The 19091-nt window shown below is 39.1% G+C and overlaps 1 protein-coding gene across 17 annotated transcripts in view; it reads right to left on the reverse strand.

Annotated features, from left to right (window-relative positions):
• GTDC1 (glycosyltransferase like domain containing 1) overlaps positions 1-19091 on the reverse strand; it is a 425639-nt gene that overhangs the window by 101511 nt on the left and 305037 nt on the right. For 15 of the 17 annotated variants that reach the window (XM_067025953.1, XM_067025952.1, XM_067025961.1 and 12 more), the window contains one exon: positions 919-1251. The exons of the other annotated variants lie outside the window; for them this stretch is intronic. In XM_067025953.1, the coding sequence (XP_066882054.1) occupies positions 919-1251 (333 nt within the window). The remainder of the gene's footprint in view (positions 1-918; positions 1252-19091) is intronic. 17 annotated transcript variants of the gene reach the window in all.

A 19091-nucleotide genomic window follows, 5' to 3' on the forward strand; every position in this document is an offset into this window, starting at 1 on the left:
TGCTGCAGATCAACTGGGAGAGCTTCTGGAGTTTTAATGTGCTGGACGTCAAATCCTCAGCAAAGGCGCTTTGCCCGGCCGGTGTGGTGTGCTTATTACTTCACCTGTAAACAGTTGCTCTCAGAAAATAGGACCTAATGATCAGCCCAGCATCTCTGCAATAAAGAGACCATAATCTGTGGGGGAAGTGAACTCTAATCAGGCCACATGCAGATTAAACTAACTGGAAGGAATAAAAACTAGATTAAAATGTTTATGCCTAATACCAGAAGATTATGAGGACATTTTACCTCTTTAAATCCTAATTTATAGGAGCCAGGGTTAAGTTTATTGAGTTTATATTTGGTGCGATTACATGCTGCAGTTGATTCTTCTCTGTTTAGAAAAGGTTCTACTGGAAAGCATTTTCCTTAGCACAATACAGAGGCATTTGGGAGAAGGGAAACAGTTTCAAATGTACTGACATATATTATGACAAGTGAAATAAAGGCACCCAGTTGAAACTGGTCAAAGTAGTAAATAATAGAAATTGTTTTTGTTTTAATGGTAATACTCTGTTAGCAATGTGTAGCTATAAAATAGTGTGGTGATAATGGTATATATTAAAAAATATGAAATCCTATTCTTACACTTTGAAACTTCTTAAATGAGATTCGGTTTCCTGGAAGCGCCGAGCTGCTGTTGTTAGTTGAGCAAATCACTGCAAATAATTAACTGTGATTCAAATTTAATCTAAGTACACAACCATGAATATAAAGACACTGAGTAGTGCCACCCTGGCACCACACCGGTAGCACTGCCACATTAAAATGATCTTTTTCTAAAGCTATAGGGACAACAAATTACTAAGTCGATCATCAGAATATATTTTCTATTACCAGTCCGACAACTTACTAAATTGGTATGTCTTACACTTACCACCTGTGAGGCCAGACAATATGCAATGGTCTTTGTTGATCATCAGCTCCAGCCAAAATGTTACACGGATTTTGTTTATGTTCCCCATGATGAGTGCTTGAATTATCTGATGAGCTGAACGTTTTCAAGTATGACTCCTGCCTTACTGAGCCACCCAGGTTTTCTTGTTGTGCAGCATCACAGGATCCAGACTCTGAATCAAAATTCTTCAATAAATTCTCAGAACCTCTCTGCTCCTGTTGGAAAGGAAGGGCCATGGATGGAGCAACACCGCCATTTCCTTTAAGGTTGAGTATCTTCTGTAAATGCGCTGCTTTGTGCTTGGGCATGAATCTGTTACAAAAAGAAAATGCAGTATATGTTTAGTGAAAATACTATTTAAAATTTGCTCTTTACCTTTCTGTAAGAACATGATGATGATGTATAAAAACTGAGAAGAAAAAAAATACTAAAGATATAACAAAAATTCTAGGAAGAGCGCAAAAAGCAGTAGTCACCAAGAGAAAGTTCAAAAGTTTGAAATTAGACCAGATTGTCTTTGGTTTCCAAAGAGTTTCTGTGGCTATAAAAATCTGCACTGCACATACCATAAAAAATCAGGGTAGAGTGATGGTTTAGCGTTCTTGCTTTACTTGTCTTTCTGGAGTTCTATGTTTTCCAGTCATGACATGGCCCAGTGCTTATTTTCAAAACATACTTTTGCTCATTAACCTTCAAAAATGCTTGAAACTTTCTGAATTAACACTGGGTATTTCTGCTCACGTGACTGTTCTGTATTCCTGGACACTTGTACACATTTTTATTAAGTTGACGTTGCTAAAATTTCTTTTTAAAAAAAAAAATAAATTTATTTATTTATTTTTATTTTTGGCTGTGTTGGGTCTTCGTTGCTGTGCATGGGCTTTCTCTAGTTGCAGCGAGTGGGGGCTACTGTTCGTTGCGGTGTGCAGGCTTCTCATTGTCATGGCTTCTCTTGTTGTGGAGCAGGTGCACAGGCTTCAGTAGTTGTGGCATGTGGGCTCAGCAGTTGTGGCTTGCGGGCTCTAGAGCGCAGGCTCAGTAGTGGCACACGGGCTTAGTTGCTCTGCGGCATGTGGGATCTTCCCGGGCCAGGGCTCGAACCCGTGTCCCTTGCATTGGTAGGCAGATTCTTAACCACTGTGCCACCAGGGAAGCCCAACTATTAGGTCAGCAGCTAATCCAAAACCACATCTGTTGGACTTCATCTTCTTACTGGCTCCCAAGTGGTCGAAGGTTTTTTTGTTTTGTTTTGTTTTTGTATGCGGGCCTCTCACTGCTGTGGCCTCTCCCGTTGCGGAGCGCAGGCTCCGGAAGCGCAGGCTCAGCGGCCATGGCTCATGGTCCCAGCCGCTCCGCGGCACGTGGGATCTTCCCGGACCGGGGCACGAACCCGTGTCCCCTGCATCGGCAGGCGGACTCTCAACCACTGTGCCACCAGGGAAGCCCTGGTCTAAGGTTTTATAAGGATCATATAGCTTGGTCCCTTGCTAATATTTCTTGAAGTATCTTTTAATATTTTTTTCATTACCATCTCACCCCTTTCTTCCCATAATGCTTTGTCATAGAGTTCGATATCTGCTACTTATCGATAGAAGCAAACACATAAAATGCAACCAAGGAATTCACCAAGTACTAGGGAGCAAACCAGTAGACAGAGTGGGAGACAGACTTGAGAACAACAAAGGAACCTGTGGCGGAACACAGTATATCAAGAACGGACATTCTAACTTTTAAAACTGAGAACTAGAGATTAATTCTGACTTGGGGATAAGTAAAGGCTTAAAGAGGGTTTTAGTTGACTGATTCTGAAAGGCAGAGAGGGGGAAGTTTTGAACGGAGGGAACAGTGTGATCAAAGGAAAATGGTGTGAAAGAGCATGAACTCTTCAGGGAATAAGATGCAAGCCAAGGAGTCTGAGTCCCGGGATCTGAGGTCTAGAGAGGCAGTCTGGGGCCAGACAACAAGGGTGTTCTCAGAGGCCCTGAGGCCCATGCAGAGACTCGGCCCCTTACCTGGATTGTGGAGTATGTGAAGAAATGGAGAGTAAATGCATTTAAGAGGTAGGTGAGGAAGAAGAACTACAGAACCAAGGAAAGCAATGAGGAACATTTGGAAGAGCTGAAAGGGAATCTGATAGTAATAATACACTATTGAGGTAAATTAAGAGCTCCTAAAGCATGGGTAGGAAAAAGAACCAAGAGCTCTTAAAACTGTTAAAAAAAAAAAAAAAGGGTGTGAAACACTGCAGAGGTGTTACAGCAGCAGAAACAACAGGGTGATTTTGGCCTCCTTATATGGTAGATCACTGGCTACTCCCAGGGCGGTTCGTGTGGGGTGAGGGCAGAGAGAAACCAGACACTAGTTAGGGAGAGAGGGGGACACAGAGAAGAGAGGGAAGGCAAGGTCAAGTTTTCTTTAATGGGGTGCATGTCCACAGGGGTGCTCGCTTGGGGATGCTTGCTAGGGAAGGGAGCAGGGTCCTGAGGAAACAGAAAAGTCTTATAAAATGGAAGTAGAAAAACAACGTAAGGTGTGATAATGGCAGGATGCTTGCTGCGGGGGAAGTAGGGACTTATTCAAGAGAACACACACCGAGCTTCCTTACAAAGCTGAGAGGGAAGAAGAGAGAGACGGAACTGAAAAGAACCGTTTCAGGTGGCAGGTGCGGAATCCAGTGCGTACCCAAAGCCTTGGACCAGGCCATCTATTTCAAGCGAGGTGAGGAGAGATGGTGATCAAGAAGTGACCTGAGGGATCAGAGGTCGCCGTGTAGAGGGGGATGGGCGATCGGTAATTCCGAACCAACGGGAAGGTAAGCAAGGCTAAGGAACAGTGCGGGTTCTGCTGCGAACTGGAAATCCAGTCTAGCTGTAGTATGCTATGTACATTCTAGAAGCAAAAAGCTTGATGTGGGGGAATCTGTGCTTGTTTCGTGAGGCCTTTTAAGAAAAATCACCTGAATATATAAGCCACCTCCCCCCACACCCGTGCCCTGTCATAAGTGGATGAAGTAGATATTGCATATGGACAGATAAAACACAAAGAATGGGGCTAACCTCCTTGGCATGCCCTTATAAAATAATACATTAATTCTTGATTTAAAATGGAAAAAGAAGGGAAAAGGATCTGAAAAAGAATATATATATATGAAATAAATAAACTGAGTCACTTTGCTGTACACCTGAAACTAACACAACATTGTAAATCCATTATACTCCAATTTAAAAAACTAACATTGAATTTAATATTTCTCTTTAGATTATTAGGATAAGGAAATTTATTGAATTATAATGAATGCTGTACTAAAAATTCTTCTTCTCATCTACAGATCTTTAAAAACTCAGTGGTCACAATCTCAGTTTTATTAGAACTGCTCTAATAAAAAATTAGAGAGTTTATTTTTTAAAAAATGGAAAGAAACTTGGGCATATACAGATTAGAGTTTCAGATCTCACAGGTCCAAAATAATGAAGGGAGGTAACCAACTTTCTTCCTGAAATAAATTCAAAATACTGAGGAGATTCTAAGGAACTAAAAATCAATAGGAAAGTTCCCATCGATCACCACTAAAAGAAAAAACATGACTATGACAATATCCTCAACTTCTCCTAAACAAATGGAACAAATGGTAAGAGAAGGAACATCTGTACATATGTGGAAAACAACAATAACGCAGCGAAGTAACCTATTTGTTTATGTCAGATAAAGAACGCCAGGCAAGCTTAAAAAGGATTTTAACAGAATTACAAACTTGGTGCACGAAGGATTCACACACACACACACACACACACACACACACACACACACACACACACAAATCAATGGGCATTGAAACAACATATCTTCATTTTAGAAAACAATATCTTGACTCATCTTGCTCATAAAATCCCTTTATATTGGCCCGCATGTGAGCAAAATTGCAAATTAAAAGAGACGGGAGATTGGCTAAAGGGTTGTAAGCAACGGGAACTGGTCACTGACAAGGAATCTAGCTGTGGGCAAGGAGCTAGGCCTGCTTTTTTGCAATACATTTCCTAAATGTTCTCAAGGATGAACAGAATCCCACCTTAACCCAGGTTGCAGATGACTGACTAGATAGGTGGTGGAGAATAAGGACATGGGAAGATGCAGAATATCAATATGGACAGAAACCCAAAACTCAGCTTATTAATATTATGAAATTGACAAAATAAAATAAACCTGAAAGCAGTAGGACACATGGAAAAGACTATGTAGATTTCCTGGAGTTTGACAAGATGAGTCTGGGCTGATTGGACCGGCAAACTAACTGATGCTGCTTGGTTATGGAACGTGATGTACAGGAAAGGGAGAGACCAAGTCTGTGGAAGCAGAATACTGTGCAAATGCTGATTTCATCTGAGGCACCTGATAACTATATATGTTTGAAAATTAGAGAGTTCTAAGAAGAGCAATAATAATGATTAAGGCAATGGAAGAATTGATTTATGAGGACAGATTAAAGGAGCTAAATATGAATAGCCTGGTTAAGTGACAACTAGAGGGGTACATAATAGGAGTCTCCAAGGAAAGAGAATAATTATTTAGCTGGGTACAAGGGGGTATGACTAGGAGTAATGAGATGAAATTAAGAATGGGAAAATTTAAGCTGAATTTCCAGAAAAACTCCCTGACGGTGTAATTTATTAGCTTATGGAATAAATTCCCTATGGAAATGCTATAGCTGGGGAAACTTAATAATAGAACTGGACAAAATACCAATAAATAATATAGATGATAATCCAGTACTTGAAAGAAGGTGGTTACGTGCTATGCTTTCCTTGTTTACAATATCTTCTCATATTTTTCTCTAATAGTCTTTTATATAGAGTGATTGTTACCCAAAGAAGTATTTAGGCAATTAGCTAAATCTAAAAGGAAATATGTCCTATAGGTGAGGAAAGCTAAAACTACTTCAGTTTTCATATATTCTATAGTAGTAAGCGGTAATAATTTTTTACTACTTTGTTTCAGCAGAGCTGATCTTGAAGCAAGCTGGACAAATGTATTACTATTTCTAAAAAACAAAACAAAACAAAACAAAATGATCCTCAACTACCATCCCACATAGTCTATTCTGATTCTCTGTGTGTGACTTGAAACCCATATTTTCATAGCCGTGTTTAATATAAACAATTTATTGCCATAATAGAAATCAAAAAACTTTATTCCAGCTTTTCTAAATGTAGCTCTATGGTCAATTACTTCACATCAATACCAAGATCAAATAGACATATACTAACAAGCAGTTTGCTTAATAATAGTCACCACACTAATTAACCCATCCAGAACATTCTTAATCAGATGCTATTTGAAATGTACAGTGAAGAGAAGGCTGGCAATAAACGGTTCTATGCTAAAAAAGCAAATAATACCTTACCGATGGGGTGATACTGGCTTTTTTATAGAACCGGACAGAATGTTTGCACTATCCTGGTGTGAACTTCGTGAAGTAACTATGCAAATAGGCACATGACCGAACACTTCCTTCCTCCTCCCCAGCTTCAACTCTGGGGGAGGTGCTAATGAGAAGAGGAAAGGTACAGAGGTAAGGAGTGAAGGAGAGAAAAGAAAGTATACCAGTGAGCTGCCTTCTAGAGCACATGGCAGGCTTGCCGTTTAACCATCCCCTCAATTTTTCTTAAAGAAATGCTACTGCCCACCTTACTCACAGAATGTTCTTCCTGTTTCCGAATCTCTCAGAAGCCCTATTCAAACATGTTTTCACTCTTAGAAAGATTCTGGTTACTGCGGTCATTTCCAATCTGTTATCAGCCTTGGGACCCCACTCCCAACTTTTTTCCAATCAATAGCCAATCTCTGAAACAAAAGTAGAACCTTCCCTCTGCTGCCTCTCCTTCTTTCCCACCTCTGTCCCCCAGGGTGGGTCCAGAGGCATTGCCACAAAACCCCAGTACTATGTTGAGGGATGTTTAAAGACACAGCTGGAATAAGTACTTTCCAGACCTAAATCTGATTGCTTCCCTGCACCACCCACATCCAAACACAAACGTAGAGCTGGACCTGTAGGAATGGCCAAATGCCTTATTTGGATTAGTCCGAAAAGACCAGATTTGGGTGGACCTTAAACCGTTGCTAAGATTGATGGTAAGCAAAGGAAATGCTCTAGCTCCTTAGCTGATTTCTGCTGAAGTTGAGAAGCCAGCATATGTTTAGCTGACCAACAGAGGTAGTCAGGAGGAAGGTGATAAGATAAAGCAAGTCATGTCGGCTTAGGACATTGAGACTGATTCATGTGTTGAAGAGAATGCTGTGGCTAAAATGTATGTCATGTGGAATACGTTGCCTACAAACATCTTCTTGAGAGATTTCAATGAGAAGTACTTAATATGGTAAGTTCAACCTATAGAATCTCATAAATAAGATAAGAGTCCACAGGACATGATTAAGTCATGCTTCTCAAAGCAGATCTGGAAGATAGCGTGTGAAAAAAAATGATGCAAATGAGTGGAAGATTAAAGAGACAGAGAGAGGGCATAATTCATCAACGATTATTTCAAATATGAGCCAATGAGAAAGGAGGAGAGCCTTAGCAACTTGAATAAGGAAACTGGCCTCCCTGTAGGGCCGGCACGGAGAGAGGGGGCTGAGGAAGCTCAGAGTGTGTACATGTAGCTCAGGTGTTGGGGAGGGAGAACAGTACGGCCATCCCTTCAGGCTGAAGTCTCACAAGGTGTGTTATGTTTATCACGAAACAGAACGTGTAGGTATTGCCCTAGAGAAGGTTTTGTGAGAGATGAAGTTTTGGAAATGCTGGGTTAAACAAAGTTAAACATTTCTTCATGGCAGAACTTCCCAAAGCACATGCTAGTGTGTTCAGTAAATATGTTCATTCATTCATTCTTTTGTTCGTTCAATAAATATTTATTTAATACCTATTGTGTGATAGAGACATTGTGTTTATTGTTTCTCAAACTTAGCACTTAATGAAACAAGGACCAATCTCCCAAAGCCCTCACCCCCTCCACACACACGCATACACACAAAGAGGCACCTTAAGGATTAATATTCAACAAAGGATACCCTGGGAAATACTACTTTAGACCCTAGGAGGTGCACAGCCTGAGTCAAAAAGCATGGGGAACCAGATAGGTGATGGCATATTTTATATAGTAGGGATGGCAGAGGAGTGGGAAAATGCATTCCCTCTCCAAATGATGAAACTCAGCCCCAAAGGCCATTCACCAAGGCCACACATCAGTAGAGAAAAGGAAGTCTGAAGATATCAGGGAAACCTGTGAAAAAAGTAACAGAAAAAAAAATAATAAAAAAAAATACAGTTCAAGGCTAATATGGATGACAGCAGAAAAAAAAAAATCATTCGATTTTATCACAGCAATTTCTGTGGATTCCGGGATAGAAATCATGTTGAGAATTGAAGAGAAGGGAAATGGGAATGAAAGATAAATAATTTTTCCAAAACCAACTGGGAAGACACATCCAGGCAGTGCAGTGATCTAAGTTCTTGGGTGATTTATAACAAAAACTATTCACTGTTTCCAAACAATGTGTTGGAAATTAATTACAAAATTAACATTTTTAGAATTTTAGCCACATAAGCAAATATCAAAGATAATCAAAAAATCATGTTGCCCACATGTATCCAATATATCACTTATATGGTAAGCAGATTTATATAAACCTATAAAGTATAAAAGTAAAGATCTTAATCTAGCATTCTCATGTGCACGCATACACCCCCTATACTTCTTGCCGCATTATCTTCACTAAATAAAGGAATCACAAACAAGGAAGTCTATCATAATTAAAACTAGATGTTTGAAGACCACAACATTAAACAGAAAGACAGACTTATGCTTGGTGGTTGGCTGTAGGGATGGCTGCTCCTCTTTACTGGAGATGGCTATGGGCTAATATTCAAAAAATAGATGGCACATGTCTACGAAGGCTGTTTCAACAAGAAACTCTGGCAGAACATTATTTGAACAAATTTGAATCACAGATGAGTCAATCACCATCCACATGCACATAGCACAAATGCTTTGGGGGAACAGCCATCCAACAACACTGCGGCTGTTTAGGCCATGTCATTTATTTCTTTTTTTTTTTTTTTTTTTTTTTTTTTTTTTGCGGTACGGGGGCCTCTCCCGTTGCGGAGCACAGGCTCCGGACGCGCAGGCGCAGCGGCCATGGCTCACGGGCCCAGCCGCTCCGCGGCACGTGGGATCCTCCCGGACCGGGGCACGAACCCGCGTCCCCTGCATCGGCAGGCGGACTCCCAACCACTGCGCCACCAGGGAAGCCCTAGGCCATGTCATTTAAATGCTCAAGTTTTGTGACTGAACCAAATTTCAACTCCCATGGTGCAAATTTTCAAAGCCAACATGCAACATTGACAGCAGTCCGAGAGAGGGTACTGTGCAAGGGTGTCTTGCTTTGACTACGGAGAATCTGTTTTGTGACAAGATAGGAAAACAGGATCCATAGAAACTAGCCTCCGTTAAAATTAACAAGCAAATCCTACTTGTTAGCCTGAGAAAGGCATGCTGAAACTGAAAGCATATTTATGGTTATCAGACTGGCCTCATTATCCATGTATGGTCCCAGGGATGACACACTTAGTCAAGACAGCATCTTCTCTTGAAGGCTGCCAAAAAGAGAAGCTTCAGCTTCCTCTTCTGTTTAAGGTCCATCATTTTCTGATGTCTGTCCTTTAAATAGCTGGGATATATGACTGTCATAAGGAAAACATGCTTCTTTTCCCATGAGTCTGTTTTTTATATTTCTTTCCACCAGCATTTCTAAGAATCATTTCTGAAAATCTAACACTTTCCATATCCCTTATTTATACCATTTATTTACAATACATGGCTTCTTCTGGCAACAGAGTTTATGTAATTAGTATTATTTAACTTAAATAATTATGTTTCAATTCCTCATTCTCTTTTTAAAAAAATTTTTATTGGCGTATAGTTGATTTACAATGTTGTATTAGTTTCAGGTGTACAGCACAGTGAATCAGTTATACATATACATATATCCACTCTTTTTTTAGATCGTTTTCCCATAAAGGCCATTACAGAGTATTGAGTAGAGTTCCCTGTGCTATACAGTAGGTCCTTATTAGTTATCTCTTTTGTATATAGTAGGGTGTGTATGTCAATCTCTCTTAATTCCGAAGTGTTTTAGATTGTACACACTGCTAATTTAACTGCCTACTAGTATGAGCAGTTTGTCTTATGCAATTTTATAAAATCCCTTGATGATATACTCCTCCCATACAGAAAACTTAAGGTCCTTAACAATGTATGAGACTAGGAAAGCTACCTTGCATGTTGCCACAGTCCATGTTTATCAAATCCAGAGTCATCCTTGTGAACAGATGCATGCACACTTCTCATGATTTGCATTCCTCCCCTGAAAAGAGCTAAGCACCACAAAACCCTCTAATTTACACAAGATTTACTGTAGTAATTGAACACAGTCAGCAAAGTAGCAGGTTAAACTTCACACAGTGAATCTTTATCTTCCTACCTCCCCTGTAAGTGCTCTCCACCGACTGGTTGTTAATTCCCTAAGAGTTTTATGCTCCTTCCCAGTGGCCCAGGGGCCCCAACCATGCCATGCTCATCATCATGCATCCCCTTGCATCTACCTTGAATCATGCCCTGTCCTTCCCTGCTGGCCTTGTTGGAAACTAGTCTTAAATTCCCACAATGTACTAATCATCTTCCATGCTCAATATGTTCCACTTTTCAAAAGCACAATACCGTAATTCAAGGAAACTAATCACAAATGGGATAATTTCACAGTAAGCCTATGAGATTCTTTTGGGAGGACAGGTGGAGAGAAATCTCTGTGAAGCCCCTTAAGGTAAGTCCACTCAGGCAATGGGCATGTTGAAGAGGGGAGAACCCAGGCTGTAGTATTGGTACCCAGTATTGCAACGGTACTTCTAGTATTTGTGAATTTATTCAAATCACTTAATTTCTCTGAACCTCAGTTTTCTGATCTATGAAATGGGATAATATCTGTTTTTCCAAATTTCTTTAGAGGATTAAAAGAGAGTTGTAATGATGTGTAGATGAGCTGAGTAAATCAAAGTAAACTTCCCATTTCCTTGCTTCTTTATGTAACATCCATACTTACGGAGTTATTTCTAAGGCCATCTTGGGTAACACCAGATTTCCTAGTTTGTAAATGAGTCACTGTCTTGACTCAGTCAACAAATATTCATTCAACAAATATCTAAGCTCCTTCTATGAGTAAGAGGTTGTGTCTATTTTTACAAAAATTTTAGAGCATATGTAGTGACATTTCATATGTACTTATTTTGGTCTCTTACCCCCAGAAATTGTAAGCTATCCATATTACCTTTAAACTAAACTGTATTTACTGATTCCATTGCTACAATTATCTAACTTTTCCATTTAAACTTAATAATTTGCTCATCATTTGTTTCATTAATAACTCAGAAGTGAAGTTGTAAAAGCTTCTATTCATTCACCCCGCTTAATTTAACGATAGTATACAAAAATGAAAAAAGTTCCCAAATGTGAATCTGAAGTAATTTCTTTCAAGCAAGAGGAGGTGGCTGTTTCACGTGTACCTAGACCCAGCAAGCTGTTCGGTATGGATTTACCGTGTTAGCAAGTAAATGTTCGCATTACTCTGGGAATACCATATCTTCTACAGCATCAGTAAAGCACTGAAGGAAACTCTAAAAATGATCTCTAATCACATGTCCTATTCCACAATTTTTTGGGGAAGCCATTATTTCGACGTGGAAAGCAAGATAGTAAAATGTGCTGGTAATGAAGAAAGGATCACTTTCTTCTTTCCAAACAAAAATAGGAATTCCCTTAAGGCAGTGTTTACAATTGGAGAGTATCCTTTAGAGCATGGTACCATTTTATGGGTGCTATGGGCTGAATTGTGTTCCCTCAAAATTCATATGTTGAAGTCCTAACCCTGAATGTGACTATGTCTGGAGATAGGGTCTTTAGGAGGTAAGTAGGGTTAAATGAGGTCCTAAGGATTGGTCCATAATCCGATAGGACTGTGGTCTTACAGGAAGAGGAAGAGATCTCTCTTCCTCTCTCTCTCTCTTTCTTCCCCCTTCCCTCCCACGGCCACATGTGAGGACACAGCCAGAAGGCAGCCAGCTGCAAGTCAGGAAGAGAGCTCTCCTCAGAACTGACTATACTAGCACACTGATCTCAGACTTTCAGCCTCCAGAATGGTAAATCCCTGTTGTTTAAACCACCCAGTCAATGGTATTTTGTTATGGCAGCCTGAGATGATGAATACAACGGGATACTGTTGTGGAAAAGAGGGGAAAGAATCAATACCATGATGGGTGACATTTCCTGAACAGGGTATCAGGAAAATGATAGAGTAGAAGGTACCATATCTATGTTGACAGACAGTGACAATAAGAGAATATTGTACAAGAAGAGAGAGCTAACCATCAAAACCGATAAGAGAATTTGGGGGATAAAAAGGAGAAAATATGAACCATGAAACAAAAATGTTCCTTTTTTAACTAAAAATAAAAAGAATAGAGAACTGAGTTTAGGAAAGAATTTTTCTTAAAAATTTGTTCGGTTGTGAATAAAGTCACTTAATCTTTTGAAACCTGGGCTTCTTCATATGTTCAATGAAAATGGGACCAGTCCCCTAGGCTTCTAATGGAAGCAGGGGGATCAAACTTCTAATCAAATCTACTGATTATCTTATAACTATTGAGAGGCCAAAAGGCACACTGAGTCAACAGGGCTCTAGGTATATTGTATAGTTTTAAATTCAGGGCTCTGCTACTTATTAGCTAACCTGGGGAAAGAGTTTTTTTCTCTAATTATCAGTTACCCCATCTGTAAAATGGAGTTAATAATAATGCTGCCTTGCAGAGGTATGTTTTCCATGTTGCTTGGCACATAGTAAGAGCTCAGTAAATACTATTATTTTTTATTTTTGATAATAATGGAGAAGGTCAACATTATGCTGTCATGGTTACTAAAGAGATAATCAACATTCTAAAAACTCCAGTCTCTGACTCCACTGGCCCTCTCATAGTTAAGCTACTTTATAAATCAGAGACCCATGCCTTTTTTTAAGATGCGTTTTTCTTGTTAACTCTCACAAGTTACACTTTAGCCATCCATTTAAGGCAGGCATTTTAATGTTACCTTATTTTCATTTGTATACTAATCAAAGATTTGTTCTCTGCCCAGAGGCACATTAATTACAAAAAGACTCAATGTTATAAATCAAACAAATATATTCCTCCCTTTCTATTATTTGTTTCCTGTGGTGCTTTTTCTACCTTATGCTTTTTCTTGTCTTTCCTTTTATTCCTTCATTTTTCTGAGAGTTTCCATCTTCTTCCTTCTTAAAGCTGTATAAACCAGAAAAGTAAAACCAGGAAATTTAAAACATCAGTTTCCACGTCTCTGAAGCATGAACAGATGGGCATCAAAAATCCAGTCTTTTATTTTTTCGTTTTTCATTTTCCTACCCACAACCTGAATAAAACAAAATTACCAACAAATCCAACTTCCAGCACAACCCCCCCCCCCCTTTTTTTTTTCAATGCTACAGCATTAAGTATTGATTCACTTCAAGTTCTGGTTCTGCGCTGTCTAATTTTTAAGCCACAGAAACTGTCTTTATTCCAAACTAATATTTTAAGAAACAATTTTGTTAACTTTACATTTGAAATAAAGCCTTTAAATGTACAAAGTGAGTGTACAAGCACTTCCGCTTTCTTCAGGTTTTCTATACTTTCTAGTATTTCTAAGTTTGGAAGAGATGGGTAAAGTGCTGGGCTATTACTAGAATATAACCAAGGCTTGAAGGTAAATAAAGACTTACATACTTAGTGAAAATACTGAGTGAAAAAGGTCAGAGAAGGGATTCTTTGGTGGCGCAGTGGTTGAGAGTCCGCCTGCCGAGGCAGGGGACGTGGGTTCGTGTCCCGGTCCGGGAAGATTCCACATGCCGCGTAGCGACTGGGCCCGTGAGCCATGGCCGCTGAGCCTGCGCGTTCGGAGTCTGTGCTCCGCAATGGGAGAAGCCACAACAGCGAGAGGCCCGCGTACCGCCAAAAAAGAAAAAGGTCAGAGAAAAAAGCATTTATTCACCATTCAACCCAAATTGGAATGCCTATTGTGTGCCAGGCAAATAGCCAAGATGCCCTCACGAAACACCCAATGGGGTAGGTGCTCTAGTCAGGGGAGAATTAGGTATTATGATTATGAGAACCCAGGCCTGGAGAGGGGCGCTAACGTCAAGAAAGCCTCTCCAGAGAAGGTGATCTTTCAGCTGAGACCTCGATGATGATTAGAAGGTAGCCAGGTGTGAATGTGAGAGGTGGACTGTGTTAAGAACAACAGCATGTGCAAAGGACCTGGTGAGGAAACATGGTTCAGGGGTAAAAGCAAAATATGGCCAGAGCATTGAGTGAGTGTGGATAGCAATGAAGGTAAGGGAGGGGGAGGTCAAAAGCGAGGCTCGAGAAATCACCAGGGAGAGGACTTTCTGCCCTTAATAATATAAGTAAGAGGTTTATAGCCATTTGAGAAATTTCTAATCAGATTGGGTCTGAATAAAAATGCTGCATGCGTTATGAAGAACAGACTGGGGAAAACATGGAAGAGTAAACATCAATTTTAAATCCCTCTGCTTTTTGAAGCTCTAGTGAAATAATGGTATGGGAATTTTTAAAAGGCATGGACTCTCAGGGACAACAAGAATAATTGAGTAAGATGACAACAGAAAAGAAATGTCAACTGGATTTCAAGAGATGGATGAGTGGTGTTGGACCCGAGAGAAGGAGGCAGAATGCTTCTGTAAGTGTAGGTGATTCTGCTTGTGTACGTGGTGTTAGCAAAGAGACAGCAGCTCATTTGCTCCAGAGAAACTCCGGAAGGCTCAGGAACTGGACACACCAAATGCCTCTGGAGGTGCAGTTGCAGAGCAGAGCTGAAAACAGAACTGGTAGCAATTCTATAGAAAGTGAACACAAGCCCTCTGGTAACCTCCTCAAGCCCATGCAGCCAAGCAACTACTGTCCTTCTCCCCTGACCTCCCTCCTCAGCAGCAGAAAGGCTTCCTCACTGGATGATCTGGACCACAGAGACCAGGCAAGGCTAAAGGCAAGGGTGAGGGAAAGTAAATGAAAGGATGTCTATTTATTAATGATGCTTCTCCAGCGCCCCTCCTCCATTTGGCTCCCAGACAGCTGGAGATTTTCCTTCCAGGACATTATAGGAAACTTTCTCTGGAAACTAACTGGGCTGACCTAGCAACGCTGCCATGTGGAGATGCCACAATGAAACAAATGGATTCCTATGAGAAAGGTCACAGGTCAACAAGCCTTGTCTCTGAAATTCTAATCATCTTTCAAGGTCTCACCTCAAATATGAATGGAGAGACAGTCACCATCAGATATTTGAGGAAAATTTTAACATCAAGTTAATATGATGAATCAAACAAATACAAAAGGGGAACTTAGAGGAAACTGAGACAACATGGAGAGTAGAAGAAAACTTAAAAAAAAATCCTATGATAGCCATAATGATAAAACAAGCTTTTGCATTCATGATGGGAGAAACAGGATGTGATTAGAAAGGAAATTCAAGAACAAGAAAGAGTGCTTACAAATAAAAATATCATAACTGAAAAAAATCAATAGAAGAGAGTTAGAAGATAAAGTTGAGAAAATCTTATAGAAAGCAAAATAAAAACAAAAACAAAGAAGAAAATAGGAGAAGAGATAACAAAATAAGGTCAATCTAAGGTTCAATAATGACTAATAGAAGTTGAAGAACATACGTATTGAGAAAATCATGGGTGAAAATCAAAGAAAAAATATAAGAAAATTCTTTGTAGTGAAGGAAATATATACCCAGCATAAGAAAAGAACAAAAATCCAATTATGGAATTTCAGAAGACAGGAGTTTCAGAAGACAGGAGTAAAAAAGAAAATCTAATACCTTTTGGGAGAGTGAACACAATGAGTCACAGGCAAGTTATCAGAAATAGAAATCAGACTTCTCAACAGGAAGTTCAAAAAGTAGAAAACAATGGAGCATTACCTCAAACTTCTGAGAAAAATGAGTTCCAATGAGAGCTCAAAACTCAGTCAAGTATTAAGTAAATATGAGGAAGGACAAAGCCATTTTCAGACAAGCAAGGTCTTAAGAAATTTTAGCTCCCCACATTTCTTAGAGATACCGGTGGATGTACCCCACTAAAACGATAAAGTAAAAAAAGAGAAAGATGTGGGATTCAGGAAATAGTTGACTCAAGGGTCCAGAGAGCAACATAAAACAAACAGGAGCAGGAGAATCTAGGCCTCCAGGATGGAGGTGTCCAAGGAAAAAAATGGAAATGATAGATTTCCTGATGTGTCTGACCATATTAAAAAGATGAGTTAGTGATGGTGGCAGAGCTAGGAATGGGTTTGTGATAGTGACACAGAAACCAAGCAAATAAAGCTAAAGCAATATTTACCTCCAGGAAAAAATGAAGAGTTGTTCAGGGAAGGAAATCTTATCATAGAAAACAATGATGCTCAGCAGGGAACAGTTTCACATAGCAATAATGCTATAAACACAGAGTATTTAATTAACCAAAAATTGAGATACAGCTATATTGGAAGGCTAGGGAGAGGGAAAAATATGTGAGTGCCTGCATGTGCATGCTCATACAAGTAAGAGGGCTAACTAAATCACCATTTCTACTGTAGGAAGTCAACAGATAATATCTCATATTTTAAAAAATCAAGAAAGAGCAAGAAAAGAAACAAAAGTTTTGTTAAGTGGTAGCTGGGGCAGGGGGGCGGTTTGGGGTGGGATGAACTGGGGAAAGAAATTTTGCTTTGTCTTACAGATCCTTTTTGCACCCTCTGATCTTTTAAAACCAAATATATGCATTACCTTGAGAATTCATGACTTAATTAATAATCTCTAGAAATTTCTTACCAAAATCTCTTTGACTATTGCTTCTAGCATTTTCTCTAATTTTCCTTCTGAAACTTCTATTAGACGTATGTTGAATTCTTATCTTTTTATTCCTTAAGATCTAGTTTCTAGGTCACTAATTCTCTCTTTACTCATGTCTAATACTTACACTCAGTGGTTAATGTCAATGAATATATAAAATTTCTACTTAGTTCTTCTCAAAATATGCACTAAGCTTTTATAGTGCCTTTTATTTCTCATACTTGCAATTTATTCTATTAACTGTTGTAAAAACCTACTTTATCTTGTCTATCCAGAAGTTCTAGTATCTGAACTTATTAAGGGTCTAATCCTACAGTAAGTTGTTCGAGCCAGTTTATCGCTTGCTACGCTAGGACAGATATTCAACAGGAAACACCAAAAAGCTACAGGCTCCCCAAAATGAAGCAATGGAGAAAGGTTTGTACCCAAGTTTTACTCTTCCTTTAAAAAAAACTCACCATTTTTCTAAATTCTAATATGTTTCCTTCGGCAGTCAGCAGGTATTTATAGAGCACCCACTCAAACTCAAACTTCTGCTGTTATAGGAAAAAGAATTAGAAGAAAAATCAGACATTTTAACATATGGTTGGATTTCCCTCTTCTAAGCTTTTTAAAGAAATAGTATGTTGGTTGTTTAAAGATCACAACAATCCATGGTCATCTTTCAGGACATGCTGAACATTATTTTGAGGTTTAACATTATTTGCAGAAGAGTTTTCTACTTTCCACCTTGAAATATCCTTTTTTGAACAGTGGGCATATATTTGCAGTAGAGACTCATCCATTCACAGTTTGTGCTAACATTATTGTGAATCATAACCACAGAGATATAAAAACATCTCCTTAAATACTAAAGTGGATATAAATGGAAGTGGTGTACCTTTAATAACATAATAAATGTCCTAGAAAAAGTAATTATGCAGTGAAATTCTCATATAAAACAAAAAAATTCTTATAATATTAAAAATGTAATTATTCTATAATTTAGCTGTACTGAGAGTCTGCATCTTATTGGCCTGGGCTATTTTAGAGTACTGCATATCCTACCTGAATTGTCAATACATGCCCTACTTTATACCCATTTAACACTTCAATAATATATACCAGGACATAACTGAGTTCTAAGTTATTCTAGAACTGCATGTTATTTTGGGAGTACAGATAGCAAATGGCCAGATGGCCCTACAGTAAACTGCCGAAGGCCATTTAAAACTAATCCATGTGTAGATGTATTCCAACAGAGAATTATGGACAACAACCAGTGAGATACTGAAGTTCTACCACAATATTATCTTTGTTAAGCCAGAAATAACATTCCGATTTTATAGAACTGGAGTTAAAACAAACATTATTCTTTACTTTCCTGTAGTAAATAAACAACCAAAATCAACTCTATTGCCTCGCAGGCTTACAGTAGATGCTCAATATAGACTTGCTGAATGAATGAATGCCTTGGTACAAGGAAGTGGAATAGGTTATGCATACGCTATTCTATGCTTTTCTGGGTACTGATTGTTTCTGTATACTGATGTGTGGTTTGGGAGTTTGCATATGTTTTATTTAGGTAGTTTGCATATACAAAGTAGAAAGAGGTAAGGTTGTTTGAAGGGTAATTATTTCTTGATGGAAGAATATAAAAAGTATAAACAGCTCAGCTATTGCTTAAGCAAACTCAGCTCTTCATTCCTGATCTACAAGGCAAATAGTATACAAAATAAGGTTTCATTAAAGAGTGACTGTCACATCAACAGTAAGGAGAATGAAGACCTGCTATGCAGGATTATTAGATATATTGAATTTGTTGTCACCAAGATCAACAAAATCCTGCTTCTAAAGACTACACACTGTGACATAGAAATAGCTTTGCAATACAGAACACTCCTTTGATTTTTTTCCATTTTATTGTAATGGGGTTATACATCTAGAAGAAATTAATGTCAATTTATTGATGGCTTGGGCCACTATTTAAAAAGTAATATACAGGACATCCCTGGTGGTGCAGTGGGGATTTCCCTGGTGGCACAGTGGTTAAGCATCCACCTGCTAATTCAGGGGACAAGGGTTCGAGCTCTGGTACGGGAAGGTCCCACATGCCGCACAGCAACTAAGCCCGTGCGCCACAACTACTGAGCCTGCGCTCTAGAG

The sequence above is a fragment of the Kogia breviceps genome, chromosome 2 (assembly GCF_026419965.1).
Source record: "Kogia breviceps isolate mKogBre1 chromosome 2, mKogBre1 haplotype 1, whole genome shotgun sequence".
In the NCBI taxonomy this organism is placed as follows: Eukaryota; Metazoa; Chordata; class Mammalia; order Artiodactyla; family Physeteridae; genus Kogia; species Kogia breviceps.